The sequence below is a fragment of the Alexandromys fortis genome, unplaced genomic scaffold, assembly GCF_014885135.2.
Source record: "Alexandromys fortis isolate MF-2015 unplaced genomic scaffold, M_Fortis_MF-2015_v1.1 scaffold_19, whole genome shotgun sequence".
NCBI classification, from domain to species: Eukaryota; Metazoa; Chordata; class Mammalia; order Rodentia; family Cricetidae; genus Alexandromys; species Alexandromys fortis.
The window spans coordinates 15,871,156-15,888,729 of record NW_026067890.1 but is presented as its reverse complement, the minus strand read 5'-3'; the positions used below and the strand labels follow the sequence as shown (position 1 = coordinate 15,888,729).

The following is a 17,574-nucleotide window of genomic DNA, read 5'->3' as shown; positions in this document are numbered from 1 at the left end:
TAAGAATGAAAGAAAATTCATGATCTGGTGAAAGGAGAAAATTCATCCTCGCTGGTGTAATATTGTCATCTTTTTCTTCTCATTTTCTTTGTGGCTTCAGTGACTTTGCTACTTGTGGGGTACATAGTTGTTACCATCATTGTATTTATTTCCTCATAATTTTCCAGGGATTCGCCAGGTCCATCACCAAAAAAAAAAAAAAAAAAAAAAAAAAAAAAAAAAAAAAAAAAAAGGCTTCATATGCAGCTATCTTGTGAGAAGTTTGGGAAATTAATAGCACATGGTGACTGCTCAGGAAATAGATAATTGGGTCATTTCAACTAAAGACAACAGTAATAAAATCAAATTTGAAAATGAGCTCAAGGAGACAGTAGCCCCCTGTAGGCATTCATAAATGTGTGCAGAAATTCTCTTCCATGCTTTGCGATTTTGCCTCTTACTCAAGACAATTCTATTGAATAGAGCAGGCAGCTTCTAATGTGGGGCAGACTTTTGTGGAGACCATTATATTCTTTCGCATATTTATCAGAAGCTTTTTTTTAAACTGTGAACTAAAAGTGAATTGTAGCTAAAATAGCATGAAGGGATATTAATTAGATTTTTCCTCTTAATCTTCATAGAGGATGTCCTGTCAGCAATGAAGCATTTCACTGTTAATCAGAAAATCAGCTGCATAGGCTGAACTGGAGAAGAGATAAATCTCAAATCAATCAATTTTGCACCTGTCAGCAGCTCAGGTGAAATATTGGTCGAGTTAGGGTGTAAAGCTATTACCCGGGAGGAAGATTCTATTCAATCCATCTTATATGTATTGAACTTCCGTGTACTGGGCACTGTGTGAGAGATTGGAAATACAAAGATGAACAGGTATAGATCTAGAATTCAGGCTGCCTGGTTTTTAATCCTGATCATATCTATAAATATGTTTCTCTGGCTTGCTACTTTAAGGCAAAGACAATGTATCTGTCAAAAAGAGATCCTCAAGCACAGCACAGCATAACACAGGACTGCACAGCCTAACATAGCAAAAAAAAAATACCATAGCAAATAGAACATAGGATACTAGTCAGGTAACCACTTATTCTATCTCTGATAATAATCCTGAGATGTGGGCAGATGGGCTCTGCTTCAAAAAACTCTTCCAGGAACCCAGTTTGCCAAATTTCATATGGCATTTTCCTTAACCATACTGTCTTCAGTTAATTGAAACGAGGTCCTTACTGTGTCTCCCTCCAAGCCCCACAGACGGTGCCACAAGGCCAAGACTTAGACACGAAACACAACACTTCCTTCATACTGTATTTGTTCAAATCCGGCTACATAGGCAGAGCTAGCTGCAAAGGAGTGTGGGAAATGAAGCATCTGGCAGGGCAGCCATACCTCCAACTTAATCTAGTGTTTCAGCTCTGCCTTGGAAGGACACCTGATGTCCTCTTTTGAAGGGATGGATATGTGACCCACCCCTAATGCATGAGTACAGAGAGAGAGAGAGAGAGAGAGAGAGAGAGAGAGAGAGAGAGAGAGAGAGAGAGAGAGAGAGTGAGGGAGGGAGGGAGAGGAGAAGGAGGAGGAGGAGGAGGCGAAAGGGGGAGTTTGCAGTCCGATGACTGCTGTGGCATGGATGAGAAGGTACAAAATAAACAACAAATCAAACTTCATGATATGACTTACAACACTGTTTGGACATTAGTTTGTGCTACATATGGATCCAGAAAGTTTTGTTATATAAGTCAGCATACCACAGAATATTTTCATACAGCAAAGGATTTTTTTTTTATCATGTCCTGGGTCAATGTGGTCTGTGCCATCTTTAACTTTGTATTTATTTTGTACCATTTTAAAAATAGTAAATGCATTTGAGTCGTGAAACTAAGTAATCTCTCGTGTGTTTTAGGTGAAAGACAACACCTTTAACAGGGAAGAAAAGCTTTTTAGGTCACTAGAGAAGACTCTGAGGCTTTGTGTGAAGCACATCTCTTCCTGCCTTCAGCACATAGAGGTGGGTGAGCCGCGAATGCTGCTTCAGGAGGACGCCAGTCCCCATGGGTGGTGTGAGGAAATGTGACTCTTCATTTGTGTGCTGAACTAAACTGTATCAAACTTGGGGTGCTGCTGCAAAGATCTGATATGTCAAGCCATATAAAGGCTTGGTCTGTGCCCGCTTCCTGCTCCAGCCTGTCCCAGTCTGAATCACTGTATTGGTGGACTTTTGTTCAGATGCATACAATATAAACCCCCATAGTTTCTTCTTCATAATAAAAATGAGTTTGTGAGCACTAGATTGTATGTGAGGCAGGCACTATGTTGTCTGATTTTACCAATATAATTCTTTGTAGTTGATAAAATCAGGATAAAATCCCATACAAAGGAAAACAAATTGAACTAGAGAACAACACAAACCATGGCAAGTAAATGTTGTTGTGCAATTGAAGTAGAGCACAAAAACACCCTCCATATTTCTAGCCTCTTGGGAGGTTGTCCCGACCTACTTGAGCATCTCTGCTTTTAAAAGCCCCTAAGACGGAAAACTGAACAATTATACTTGTTGGAAAAGCTGGCCGAGGGTTTCTTGTAATGGATCTTCCGGAGGACACGGTGTCCTTGAAAACAACTTGACAGCAGCTCTGACTTGAAGGATAGGAAGTTAGCAGGTACATGGAAATCAGTTAATGAGCCCAGAAGTTCTCCCCTTGAGTATCTGGTTTTAGAGCCAAGAGCTTGCACAGTTAGACAAAACATTCTACCAGCAGAGAATTGACGTGCCCAGCACACTGCTTTGGAGACAGGGTTCCACATTCTGGATGGATGAGGACCATGCATCCTTACAGTCACACCCAGAGTCCATTGCACAATGGGGTTAGCAAATCTCTGCGAAGTCAGCCCCCAGACACGGCTGCAGTGGACACAGCAGTGGAACATGGCAGCCCTGCAGGTACTGCCCAAGGAATGAGCGCCGCGAGGCACATGCACAGGTGTTTTCACTGATTGAATCCACAAAAATGTGAGCGCCTTTTTTACCCCTCAAAGATAAGATTAAATTTACCAAGAAAAGCTGCTGATCAAATCAAAGAGGAGTTCTTTTTAAAATAAAGAATCTGAAGAATTGAAGGCTGAGGAAGGGCTGAGGAAATTTTAAGATGGGCTCCTCCTACTCCAAGAGAGCAAGAACCTGTCAGAAATGATGGGAGGAGGGGAAGGGAATCAAGGGCTGCAAGCAGCCTGACTGGATGGCATCCATGGTCATTATACAGAATGTTCTCTATCTCTCAGGGAAATTTAGCATCGCGAGGATGAAGCTCACACTGGGGAGACGTTAAAGTGCTGACTTCATTCAGAACTCACCCTTTCCATCATATGTCTCAGCAGGCCATGCCCTTCCCTCCGCAGAGTGTGGCAGAACTCCGTGAGATCTCATACAAGGATGGAGAGACGAACTGCGGGGAACCCCAAAACCACGCTTCCAATCCCTGCCAAGACTTTGTAAGTTACACACACAGACAAATACAAACTAAACGGCAGTCGTTTAAAAGCTGGATTCTCTCTCTCTCTCTCTCTCTCTCTCTCTCTCTCTCTCTCTCTCTCACACACACACACACACACACACACACACACACACACTACAGTTAGTACAAAATATTCACTAAATCAAAAGCTAGTCTCAAAATTGGACTTTTTGAGACAGGAGTTTTTAAATAATTACCTATGTTTAGAGTGGTACAATTAGTGAGGATTGTACTATAATGAAAATTTAACACAATCTCATACTCTGTTTCTGGGGTAGTCAGTGTCTGAAGAAACAGATACTTGAACAATGTTCAGTGTAAGTCTATGTATGAGATATTAATAATATATTAGTTTGTAAAGCTATGGATTTTTGATTTTTATTTGTTTGTTTTATGTCGCTTTGTTTTTGAGGCAGAGTTTCTCTGCATACAGCCCTGGATGTCCTGGAATTCACTCTGCCAACTAGGATAGCCTTGAACTCACAGAGATCTTCCTGCCTCTGCCTTTGAGTGCTGGGAGTTAAAGGTTTGCACCACCACTGCCTCAGCAAGCTGTGACTTAAAGGAGTCGATGGAAATCCTTGAGCAGCTACTGAAGGAGAACAGATTCTCCCTGTCTGTGATTTTTAGCACAGTGTGCACTGGACATCAAAGCCTTCCCATTGAAAAAAGACACACTTAACTGTCAGATAGTCTTTCTACACATGATAGATTCTTTTCCTTCCTTCCTTCCTTCCTTCCTTCCTTCCTTCCTTCCTTCCTTCCTTCCTTCCTAGCTCTGGGAGATGAACTTAGAAACTCACACATGCTAGGCAAGCACTCTGCCAGTGTGCTATATTCCTTCATTGACTATTTGTTTTTAAGAGTTCTATAAAATATATGTTGGGGAGCATAAAAACATTCTTGACTAAAGTTTAAGTGGTAAGCTTTTCTGGGCAATGCTAATTTCAGTTTAGTGTCTTATGTTATTATTTCATAACACTATTTAATATATTTTGGAGAAAGCATAATAGGCCGTATTTCTGTATTGGCTGTGTCAGAATTAGGCCCAGACTGTCCTCTCCAACTAGATCTTGTGTTGGATGATTCTAGCAGTCCTAGCCCATGAGGCTCAAAATCTCAGCAACACCTCCACCTCAAAATAATCTTCAACTAATGAGCTCGCAAATATTTCCAAACCTTAGGATGTCTGCATCCTACTGCAAAACTACTGAATAAGCTGGTTTTGGCATCATAACACAGAATGTTGAGATTACATCCTTTTGATAAATAGATGTGTACTTGCAATGCAGACCAGGCTGGCCTTTAATGTAACAGAGCACAGCCTTTTTTTGTTGGCCAAGAACTGGAATTAAAGGTAAGTGCCCAAATCCTCATGAACATACCCAGAAGTTGGTCTCCTGGGCAGTTCTAAATCCTGTCAAGTTAACAATCAAAACTTACCATTATCATGTATAAAAATAAAAGAAAATTACTGTACTATTTTAAAAGGCCTGGGGGGTGCCTCAGTGGGTAAAGGTGCTTAGTAACAACCCCGAATCCTGGTTTGATCCTAAGGATCCATGTGGCAGAAAGAACCAACTCCTACTTCTTCAGACCTCTACTTGCACTCTCTAACAATAAATAATGTTCTCTAGCAGGAACACAAAATAAGTAAAAAAAATAAATAAAATGTAAGAAGACTAAATATCATACTATCCAAAATAAAGTGATAGAGCATAAGTTACTCAGGAATGGACAGATGGATGTATAGGTAGATTAATAGACAAAGGTTTTTATACCCATGGGTTTATTGGGAAAACGTGACTAGGTCTTGGGGAGTTTTTTTCAGGGTTCAATCATAGGAAGGACATTTTAGAAAAACAATTTAGAGTTTGCTCAATTTCAGTTCACTAAGTTGATAAGTATTTATCAAAATCGTATGAGCACATACTCCGTAGCTTCTCCCTTAGCAAGCATGCTCCACAGTTTGACAGAAAGAAGGAAGAAATTGTCCTGTCTGCCCTGAAAAAATAATATTACATCTGCTAAGTTAAACAAATCACCAGAACGTATGGTAGAAAAGTGGCATACTGAACTCTTTGAAACAGAAATATTAACTCAAAAGTTTACCCCAAGGCAGGGAAGTTATTCCTATCCAGCCATAAATGATCCTTTTCTACAAATACTGTGTAGCACAAAATTCTAAAATACAACCTGCTTATCTGTTCCAACTACTGTCCCTCTGGCAAATAAAGTTCATATCTATGGGCATTGGACATACATTATAATCATAATCATCAAATTAGCAAACTGTGGCTCCCAGGCAAGTAATAAACACAGTGACTTATCCCAGATACAGTAAATGCATCTGTTGCCTAGTCCAGGGGCTCATTAAGTGGTGGGCTAGTATCTATTGATTATTTCATAAACTAAAAATCAAATCTAATTTGTGTTGGTTATTGCTGGTGCCACTAACAGATGAGGTTCCCTCTTTCAGATTTCCCGTGAGTTCAGACAGAGTTAGCAGAATCATTTACATTAATTAATACAGGCCGTTGCTTCAATTTCCTGGAATATCTTTGAGGTCACAAATGATAAAACTACTTCCAGATTCCTACAACATGTGTGATAAAGTGTAAGGCAGGGTGGTCATCAGACATGGGATAAAATTGCAATTCAGAACACAGAGAAAAACATAAGAAGAGAAGAAATAAAATCTAGGATTCTTGAGTGCTGACATGCGGTCGGGCACTAATGCAATAAGGTTTTTCTTTAATGTCTCAGAGCTGAAAATGCAGCCGTTTCAGAAACCAAGTCAGCTGCCCTCAAGCCTTAGGTGTATTTAAGTGTTTAGCTCTGGTCATTTCTGTCACAGGCATAAGATATACATTTAAAGAACCAATGCTTGCTTGGGGAATACAATTCCATCCAAAAACAAACCTAGAGATAAAAAACAGATTCGGAGCTGATGCGAAGGGATATAAGAGTCTCCTCAGAATACTTGTGCCCATTTTGCTGACAGCAAGAGGTGAAGTGGTGAGTTGGTCAATTGTAGCCACACACTGACGTCAGCTCCTCCCAACCTTGACGCAGCTTGATAACTCAGCTTGGCTCTGGGATTAGAAGGGAGCGAGAGGGGGGGGTCCGGAAGGAGGCGTCTGTAGGCAGAAGAGTTGTGATCCGTATGAGAAGACTTACTCTTCTCGCTCATCTTCAGGTTCAATGTTGCTACTTTAAGCATGAATAAAGAAGCTTAGGCAGCCCCCCCCCCATATGAGATTCTCTTTGCAAATGACTGGGTGCTGTCCTGTCCCTTTGAGCTTCAGAAGAGAGAAGGAGATAGGCCTACTGAGAGCATCATTGGATATGAAGTGAGCCATTCTCTTGGTAATGTGCCTGTATTTTCCATATTTTTCTTTTGCAGGTAGCTCGCTCTCAGAGACTCATCTTGAGCCCCCTGTCAGCCTTGCTGTCCTTATTCCCAGGGCCTCAGAAGCTCATCCAAAAGCGCTATGACAAACTACTTGACTGCAATAGCTCCCTGCCGCGGTCAGCAGCCGACGAATCAGACTTGGCCAAAAGAGAGTATGAGGCCCTCAATGCCCAGCTTGTGGAAGAGCTCCAGGCGTTCAACCAGGCCGCCAGGAAGATCCTGTTGAACTGCCTGTGTAGCTTCATCACCCTCCTCCGGGACTTGATGCTGGTGGCTCTGCAGGCTTATTCCACAGTCAAGCCGGTGAGCAGAGCGCTACCCCTTGGCCACCTCAATTTCACTCCTCCTTCAGAGTGTACACGTGTGGCCCTGGTGTGTTGTTGTTTAAGTAGAAAGTCATTCAGATGTCCTTCTGCACTTTGAATCGTATAGTTTTAAAGACTATGATGATAGCAGACTAAGCGTCTGAAGTGTAAGCCGGCCCGAAAATGGTTTCCTTTCTAAGAGTTGCCATCGTCACGGTGTCTCTTCACAGCAGTGGAAATCCTAGCTAAGACAAAAGCTAGCCATCAAGAAGAGTTTCCTGGTCAGTTCAAGATTTATTTCTTTGGGTCCCGCAACCAAAGTGCATGATACCTTGAGTAATACAGCCTTGCCACCTCCCTGTGGAGGAACACAGAAGAGCAGCAACAGTCTGTATTGTCCTGGGTGCCTCTGGGGTCTCTCTGCCCAAGAACTCAAAGGGAGGAGTCCATGCCTGGCTCTGAGATTTTTATTTTGTGACTCATGTCTTCTGGGAGCAGCATCATTCACTGATATGAGAGAAACTATGGTTTAAATTTATTTTTTTAAAAAAACTATATTTTCAATTTACTTACAAACTAGTGGGCTTAATAAGGTTTCTTCATATGCCCTTAGTTTTAGTTAACACATCCTCATCCCCTACACGCCTACCTATCCTATTCCTGCTAAAACCTTTAGATCCCAATATTCTCCCCTGGGCCCAATTCACATATGTTCTATGTCCTATTATATTTTTATGTGGTTTGAAAGAGCATAGGCGCCAAATTGTTTCTGCATTATGTTTAAGTCTTTTTCTGACCTGCTCGACCCCTTCTGCCTGGGCCCCCAGGAAACCCCCTCTCTACTTTCATTTCACATATATTCTACTACTCCCGTCTGTATACGCACGTCCCCAGCAACTGCCCATTCCTAGCTTCCAGCTTCCATAATTGCTAAACATATAAGGCAAACACACGTACATGCCTAAACATGCTTCTTATGGTAGCCTCATTCCCTGCATACTCCTGCTGTCCCTCCTGTGGGGCTGCTAACTCCACATCTTCTGAACTCTACTCCTGGGTCTTTCTTCTTGAAACGTAAGAAGGGAAAGTATCCATGCCATGTTGTGTGGCTTCAGATCTTTATAGAAGCTCTCAAGTTGCCTAGATTTTTCCTCTGTGGCACTGTCTTCCATGCCCGTTGTCACCACGACCCTGGCAGAGTCAAGGCCCAGTGTGATTGCGTGTCTGAAAACACCGCACTGTTTCTCCTACAGGTGCCCCTGCCGGTCTTGAGCATCTCTGAGATTCAAAATCGAGTGCTAGAAGAGGTTCAAAACCTGAGTTTTGTAAAGGACAACAGTGCCACCTTCATTGAGAGGAAACTTAGCTTTGAAAAGAAGAAAACTGCTCAGAGTCTGGTGAGTTTAGCCTTTTCTGCGCCAGTGCCGACAGCATCTCTTTCCTTCCTCCAAATCATAGCGGATTCTTTCTCATACCAATGGCTTCATCCAAATAATGCTAGTTAAGTTTTATTCCCTGTTTCTATCTCTTCTATAATAAACTCCATAAGCGTGTGGTGTTTGTTTCTGTTTCACTCATGATAATTTCTTAACATGCTGAAACACATGCTGGATGCACAGTGGACTCTCAGATTTTGTTGACCGGGATTTTAAAGAGAGAAATTATCCAGTACAGCCCCTCGTTTTTAATTTCCAGCCCCCAGAGATATAGTGGCTTTCTCCAGCTCTCTTAGGGCCAGGCTTTGGAAAGTGTCTTTTTGCAACTCCTGCCTCGTTTACCTAGGGGGAAAATGCATATAGGCAATTTACGAATTAAAATTAAAAAGTATTTACTATGCAAGAATGTAAATAGAAAATAGTAAAATATCAACAGTCAGGAATCATTAGAACCTCTGCCTTCTTTAAACCTGTTTTATAATTTACAATTTTATTTACTTTTCCTGTGTGTGTAGTGTGTGTGTATGTCTGTCTGTCTGTATGTATGTTGCACACACAGATAAACAGAGGAATACATTTGGAGGTCCCCATTATGGGAATGGGTTCTCTCCTTCCACTATGTGGGTTCAGATGATGGAAACCAGGTCATGAGACTTCAGAGGGCTGCTTTTATGATCTGAGCCAGAGCCTCTGCGTTCTTAGCCCTGGTTGTATTTTCTTTCTTTTCTACAACACTGCCCTCATGTGCCTACTTGAGATTTTTTTTTAACCGAAAATTCAGCTGACCCGAGCATCTGCCTTTTAATAAATCCAGAGTAGCATATAACTTATATTGAGAAATAATCTTCCAGAAGAAAACTCACTGATGATTTCACTGTATGTTCACCTGAATCAGAACGTCTTCCTTTTCCCAGCCAGAAGTGCCACATCAAACTGACGATCACCGCTCCAAACTTTTGTCCACATACGGAGCAGAGGAACTCTACCGAGCTAAACGCAAGTGCAATGCCACCCAGGAGCACGACATCAATCTTCTAGAAGGAGAGTTGGTAGCCGTCCTGGAACAGAAGGATCCCCTGGGGAGTACAAGCAGGTGGTTTGTTGACACAGGATGTAAGTTTCTTTTCCCACAGACCTACCACCGCTCTTCAGGTTGAGATTTTTCCCAGGGGTCTCTGCGTGTTCAGGGAAGGTCAACGTGTAACCCTGGTGCTTTCTTTTTTTTCCTTCTGCCAGTTGTGAAAGGCTACGTGTATTCCTCCTTCCTAAAGCCCTACAACCCAGCGAAGGAGCAGAAGGTGGATGGTGAGAACAGATTCGGCGACGACGATTTCGAGAACCTCAGCCTCTTTGTGTCTTGCCGGCCAGCTAGTGACAGCGTCACGGGTACTCCTGAAGGCAGCATAAGCGGCAGCAGTTCGTCTCTTAGTGGCACTTGTGGGAAGTCTGAAACAAACGGTGCCGATGTTGATCACTTTCAAGAGGTAGACGAACAGGTAAGACTTTTAAACCACGAGGTAAAAAAATACTTGGCCACTCAAATCAAAGAATCTCTAACCTTACTCACGTTGATCTGAAATTCTTACTAGGAAACCGCCAGCTTGGACATTGAAAACACCTAGACCTATTAGCACATACCATCTGTGGATTGTTGAGCAAAGAATTTAATTATCTAAACCTGTTTCCTCAAAACTGAACAAAAAACAATCCCTATGCTTCAAAGTCGGTGTTTTGAGTAGGGTTGACATGCATGCTGAACTCTTGACACAGACTAGAGATCCAACAAACCTTAGCAGCCACTACTCCACTGCCAAGTCTTCATGGTGGCCAAGAATTTATTTTCTAATGCTCCACCGTTGGAGAAAGGCAGCTGATCTGTGGTCATCAATATCAGAGAGGAACTCGTCTCTGAAGCCTCTACAACAGTGGTTCTCAATCTGTGGGTTGCTACTCCTTTGGGGTTAGGGATAATTAAGAACTTCAGAAAACACTGATTTTTATATTACGATTCATAATAGTAGCCAAATTACAGTTATAAAATAGTATTGAACATAATTGCTTGCTTGGAGGTCACCACACCATGAGAAACTGTATTAAAGGGCCTCAGCTCCAGGAAGGTTGAGACTACTGTTCTAGAGGCAATGCCTTAATTAAGATGAGTAGAACTTAGAAACTTCACCTCTTTTTAATACCACCTGCTAGGCACGAAAGCTTTCTAACTTGCCTTTCTCTCGTTGCGCCAATGCGAAAACTACTGCTACAGCACCTTCAAAAATTGGTAAGCTAATTATAATGTAAGGTTCATTTTTGCTACCTCATAAAGTTTTGGCATATTCAACTATTAATCTCCAAGTAATAACCAACTAATTTTCTGCCTTTTTAACTTAGTAATTTCCATTAGCCTAAATTTCTTTTCCACAGGGGTAATACATTTTATTTTCAGAAAGTGAAACTGGAACAGTATCCATAAATTAAATGTAATGTCTTTATTCACTTCCCCCTTAGTGATGCTCTCCAAAGACAGCATCCCGTGTATGTCTTTCAGATATATTTGTGCATACATAAATGTATACACAAATAAAACATATCATATGTGTTACTTTTTTTACGCTTAAACACAACTCTGTCTTTATAATGAACTTATTCCTTAAAACAATTCTCTGAAGAGTCTTTAAAAGAAATTTGTTTTTTGAGGCAGCATCTCATGATACATCCCAGGCCACCCTTTCACATCCGTCTCCTGAGTGGTTGAACTGTGACAGAGACTCTCATTCCATTTTGTAGACTAAGTCATGCATGACTACTAGCCCAGTAAAAGATATTCAAAATGTTTTGTTTTTAAAAAACATAAAGAAATAATTCCAGGAACATTCTTTGTCTCTTTCTGTATGCTTATTAATCACTCTGTTTTCTAGTCAAATATTTGCCTACTTTTTTTCTAACCTTAAAATTCCTTTATTATCCTTTCCCTGTCCATCTCAGTAACACAAATCTAAATTCTTCTTATTTCTTAATTATGAGAGAGATTTCTTTGTAAATTCTGACTGTAACTTCTTTATCAGATATTTTTACCTGCAAATCTCCCTTCCAAGCCATGATGGACTCTTAATTTACCTGATATTCAAGGCATGTTCTCATTACTCCATTTTGTAGCTCCAAAGCACACGATTTTAGTCATTTGCTAGCCCTCTCAGCTTGCTTACAGCTTCCGAAAGACACACTATAATGTTAACTCATTTGTGGGTATTTTTTTTAATTCGGTGAAATCTGTGTACCTGATTGAATATTCTCATAGTTTACATTACTTACCTCAACAGCCTCGACAGAATCTGAGTTTGGAATGACGTCTCTGGTGGCTTGAATAAGAATAGCTCACACAGCTCAAACATTTGAATGCTTGTTCCCAGGTAGTGAAACTATTTGAGAAGGATGAGAAGGATTAGGAGGGTGTCCTGGTTGAAGGAAGTCTGTTGCTGGGGAGGGCTTTGAGAGTCAAAGGTCCACACCATGCCCAGGTTTCCCCCTCCCTCCCTCTTTGTCTCTCTTTCTTCCTCCCTCTCTTCCTCCTTCCTCCCTCCCTTCTCCCCCCTCTTCTCTCTGCCTCTACATGAGGATCAGGATGTAAAGCCCTCAGCTACTGGATCCTTCACCAGGCCTGTCCTCTGCCTGCCATGGTGATCACTGACTCACATTCTAAAACTGTAAGCAACCACTAAATTCAGTGTCTCCTTTTTTGAGTTGCTTTGGTCATGGTGTCTATTCACAGCAATAGAATAGTAACTAAGACAGCATCCTGAAGCTAGAATGATAATTATTCTAACCATAGCCTAACTTTACTAGGATTTAGAGTTAAACATGGTTTAGGTTCTTTCAGCTGGAAGAGCCCAGTATAAACCTGGCTCCCACTAGCAGCTACAATAAAACAATCTTCCTCAAGTGATCCTACCAGTACAAATGAGGTAAATTAGATGCTAAATGTTTTCTTTAATGAAGGGGGGGGGGCAGAGCAGGGAATCAAAATAGAAAATATGTTAGAGGCTCTTATCCAAAAATCCTGTTTATTCTGTTTCCTCTGAGTTTGGAAACCAGTTTAACATAGATAACTGGCATTGGATAAATAGTAGCATTATTACTAATAAAATTGAACCAGAAAGCCCACTTTGGATCTGTGGTCTCATGGGATCCCTGATAACTTCATTCAGATTAAGGTGATTTCATTCAAATTGAAGGTCTTTTTACTGCAAGCACAGAGTATGTCCCAGATCAACTACTGCAAAGAGAAGCGACCCCTGTGGGGAGCCCCAGCCAAAGGAAAGAAAAAAGTAAAGAAGATCCAGGAAGGAATACTTCCTTTCGTCCTTTAGCTCTGACAGGAGACACATAGAGGCTGGTGGTTTTCAGACTCCTAGTGCAGCTGCTCTTCGTTCCTGGGAATAAGGAGAAAGGATGGCATCTTCATGCTTGCCACAGTCTGGTGTTTCCACTGCATCCGCTCTGGGTGTCACAGAGAACGGTACAGCATAGAGGTCCACATAAGTGACTGAAAGCGGTAGTAAATTGGATCTTTGTCAAATCTTATATATGATAGACCCCAAAAGCAATTTTCTGCGTTACTATTTAAACTTAAAAATCAGGAAAATCAACTGTAACCTGTACCGCTTAACTGGGTGGTGTTTGGGGCCACTATTCCTTGCTCTGCTCTTTCCTACAGGGCGGTACCTCTTATTATCCTCCAGACATGCAGAAGCATATACTACGGAGTTTTAGGCTGTACTGGAGTCTTCTTGATGATTCAAGTGCACCCTGACTAGGAGGAAGGGCTTCTACCTGACTTTAAGGGGGCATCTCTGAGGATTTGAGAATCCTGAGATATAGACAGCTGAAGACTGGCTTACATAAGGAATCTTTTCCTGTCCCACCAGCCAGCTCACAAAGTAATGGCATGGAGACATTTTATTAATTTATGAATGCTCCACCTATAGCTTGGGCTTTTTCCTAACTAGCTCTTACAACTTAAAAGGAACCCAGTTATCTTAATCTATGTATTAATAGATTAATAATTAATAATTAATTAAGAGGGTATTACCTCTCTTCTACTTTGTATCTCCTGTTTCCTCTCCATATCTCCTGATGATTCTGCCTTTCTTGTTCCCAGAGTCCTCTCTGCTTGCCTAGCTCTTGACCATTCAGCTGTTTATTAAGCCAATCATAGTGAATACATCTTCACACACTCTACAAATATCCCACAAGTTCATTCTGTATCTTCTCTGTGATTTCCATAGTTGATCTAAGCCTTTAACCTGGACCTTGGGGCATAAGAAGTTGGTGAATGGCTTTCAAGGACATCTACTTTTCTATTGCAGTGATAAGATATCATGACCAAGGCAACTTATGTGAGAAAGAGTTTATTTGCAGCTTACAGTTTCAGAAGGTTAGAGTCCATGACTATCCTAACTGGCATGGGTGTTTGTGACACACCTCCTCCAACCAGGCCACACCCCTAGTCCTTCCCAAACAACTCCTCTAAATGGGCACCTAGTATTCAAACATATGAGCCTATAGGGACCATTCACATTACTGCAGAGGATTTCCTCAATTATTTTGAAAATGTGCTTCTTGGCATGTGATCTTTTTCTATGGAGCACATTTTTAGACAAGTTTGTTGTTTTCTCATTCTTGTGAGCTGGTCTTTGATTTTGCATTTTATAACTACTTATGATAGTGATATTGAATATGCTATTTTTGAAAGTTTATCAACTGTGTGGCAGATTGATCTTAAGGTATTTAAGTAATCCATTATAATGAAGATTAAGAGAATATTTAATATGGAAATGTTTTACAATATTTTGAAGGCCAAAGGTTGTCAAAATATCCAATTCCACATTTATTGCCATTTCAGGAAGAGAGGGAGGGAGGACAGGATGGAGAGAGAAAGGGAATAAAGATGTTTATAGCACCTAAGCGGGTGTTTTTTCTTTGTTACTTTTGAGACTTTTTTTCCATCAGAACTATTTGTTTACACTGAAAATAACTCTACCTCCAAACATGCCTGTGACCCACCTTTGTCCTCTCAGTTATCACCTTTTATGAAAGTAGCTTCAAATTCTCCCAAGTCCTATATATGACCATTCTAACATTCCCAAAGTGAGAATATCTTAGTGAAAGCCACACTCAGGCACTCGGGTGTGTTTTAGGCTCTAGGAAGTACTCTTTCTTGAACCCCCAGGTTTAAATCCATGTTAAAATATTTTATTAAACCCTAGATTACTTCATAAAATCCTACTTGTTAATAAAAATATATAATCACTGAATGAAGAAAATAAAAGCTGGCTTCTAGCAGGTGAGGGAAAGAATGATATGTTTCCAGCAGTATAATTATTTTGGCTTTGGAACTAATACAGTAAATGCTGCTTTAAAAGCTTTTTAGTTTGGGAAAAGAAAATTAAAATATGTTATGAATTTTATTGTTTGTAATTGGAAAATTGGGATAAAATCAATAAAAACGAGATTGCACAATGCAGTGAAGTTAAGAAATAAAAATTAAATGCACAGATATGTAGTGTAAGTGGCTGCTGAGGCAGCAATGGTGCCACAGGGAACAGTATGATGTTTATGGATAATAATCACGGTGAGAGTCTAGGTGATCTTAAATCAAATGCTGTGGAGAGCTGACCTGTATTGCCAGGTTATCATATTTAAAATGAAATGCAGCAAAGGAACAAACAGCAAAACATTTTATAAATAACAAGGAAAAAAGAAATACATGATTATGAACCATATTAATAACATTTTAATGAATGTTCATGGGCAAAAACATATACACATTTAAAGTTAGAGAGTGTGAACTGAGATTTGAAAATAAATCACTCTGCTCTTAAATTCATGACAAGCTGAAAACCTCTAATTTATCATCTAAAACACACACGCGCACACACATAATTAGAAGACCAGAGACACTCTCTCTTTCAAAGCAGATGTAGGCCCATTTTGAGCATATAAAGTACACCTTTATTTAGCATGTTATGTAAGAACTAGAAACTGCCAATTTAAAACAAATTTGAACCATGATAATTTAAAAGTGTCACACAATTTTGTATTTTAAATTTCTTACTTCATGAGAATTTATATTTGCTTAAATTATATATTTTAAGTCAGGTATGGTGGCACACACTTTTAATTCCAATACTCTAGAGGCAGAGGTAAACAGATCTCTATGAATTCAAGGTGAGTCTGATCTACATAGTGAGATCTAGGCAAGCCGATGACTGCACAGTTAGACTCTGTCTAAAAAAAAACCCACAACAAAATACATATAATAATAATAAATATATCTAACCAAATTTTATTTTCCCTTTGAGGAAATCTGTTCCAAAGTGAAAGACTACACAGTGTTGAGGAATGGGATTGTAACTAATCTATCCTTCTGAAAAATCCATGCCTGAGCTAAAGAAGCGTATTTATTATTGATTCAAATTGCAAAGATGATCACACTGCTGATTCCAGCTCCTATAGATCACTCCGGCACTATAATTTAGCACGTCACACTCCTGGACGCTTTTGCAAACCAAATTAACCACACTAATCTTATGGACCTATTCAATATTGTCACTTTCAAAACTGCAGAACAGTAGGGACAGAGGAGAGACCACAGAACCTTTTCCAAAAATACACTGTTCTTTTCTTTCTTAGAACTGGACGTTGATTCCTAAAACCCTAAAAGAAATTGATCAAACACAGGACTGGGAGTTAGAAAACATCGGTCCTAGCAGCACTGGGTAGCCTTGTGAGTGAGACTGTTTCTAAGTCTTAACTGAGAGGGCTGTTGAGGATGCGGCTCATGTGACATAAACAGTTACAAACTCAGTAAAATGTATTTATCACTGCTGAAATTTCATTAAGAATTTATAGCTCCTCTATTCTGTTTCTTCTTTACTTCCAAACAGCATAATCCATTTCTAACTATCTATTCTCATGCACGCACCACAATCTCTTTATGATATCCAGACCTTTTAGGTCAACTGAAGATTTGAACTCTACTGTGCACACAGCATATGTGACCAGTTGAGAGGCACACCTTGGGCCATTCAAATTGCGATTAACAAAATGCTGTATACTGGCTTACCAACAACAAAATCCTCACGGTTGTAGAGACCCGAAATCTGATATCAAGCACTATTTTTGGTCTGATGAAGTCAACTTTTTAGTTCATGGATAGTACGTTTTGGCTAGACTTTCACTTAGAAGGGATGAGTGTACTTACTTTAGAACTGGTGGGGGAGACCCTTCCAACCCTAGCAATATGGTTCCTTTCCTTGAATTCTGCCTCAGGCTCCTTGTTAAGGTAACAGTTAATGGCATCAGAGTTTTATTGAGGTAAGTGATTCATTAACATTTATGTAACCACAGTCTAATCTTGGCTCTCTCACTACACTGTCCATCTCTTTTCTAGTTCAGTGACATCAATTCATTTTTCACAGCCCTCAATTTTCCATCCTTTTTTTCCATCACCTTTCCATGTATCCACCTTTGTGGGTGTGACATACTAACCTCCTTTATTAATGTGTCCCTTATGAAAGATCACTTGCTTTAAAATGCACCCCAGCATTTTTGTGTTGGTGACGGTGGCACTGTGGTTTTGTTGTTTTCTTTTGTAAAGATTCATTATTGCTTTGGCTGAGTTGTAAGGTTCTGACATAATTTTTTTTTACAAAGTTTGATTAAATGAATATACAAATGTGTGGGTTAATTGCTTAATTTTTTATCATAAGGAAGCATTTCTTTTAGCAGCCTTATGATGTTACTAGACAATGACTTCAACACTGGTCAGAGGTCTTCCAATTTACCTAGTAACTGTGAAATATTTTTCAGAGAAATGTAATTTGAGACATACATTATTCATCTAATTTTATACATAT

General features: G+C 40.1%; 1 protein-coding gene across 2 annotated transcripts in view; it reads left to right on the top strand.

Annotated features, from left to right (window-relative positions):
- Arhgef38 (Rho guanine nucleotide exchange factor 38) overlaps window positions 1–17,574 on the top strand; it is a 95,206-nt gene that overhangs the window by 70,636 nt on the left and 6,996 nt on the right. Inside the window, exons 8-13 of one of the 2 annotated variants that reach the window (XM_050165672.1) lie at window positions 1,895–1,999; window positions 3,367–3,480; window positions 6,910–7,221; window positions 8,477–8,620; window positions 9,574–9,772; window positions 9,896–10,155. In XM_050165672.1, coding sequence (XP_050021629.1) covers window positions 1,895–1,999; window positions 3,367–3,480; window positions 6,910–7,221; window positions 8,477–8,620; window positions 9,574–9,772; window positions 9,896–10,155 — 1,134 coding nt within the window. Of the gene's footprint in view, window positions 1–1,894; window positions 2,000–3,363; window positions 3,481–6,909; window positions 7,222–8,476; window positions 8,621–9,573; window positions 9,773–9,895; window positions 10,156–17,574 lie in introns of both variants that reach the window. The other variant, XM_050164895.1, reaches the window with a different exon arrangement.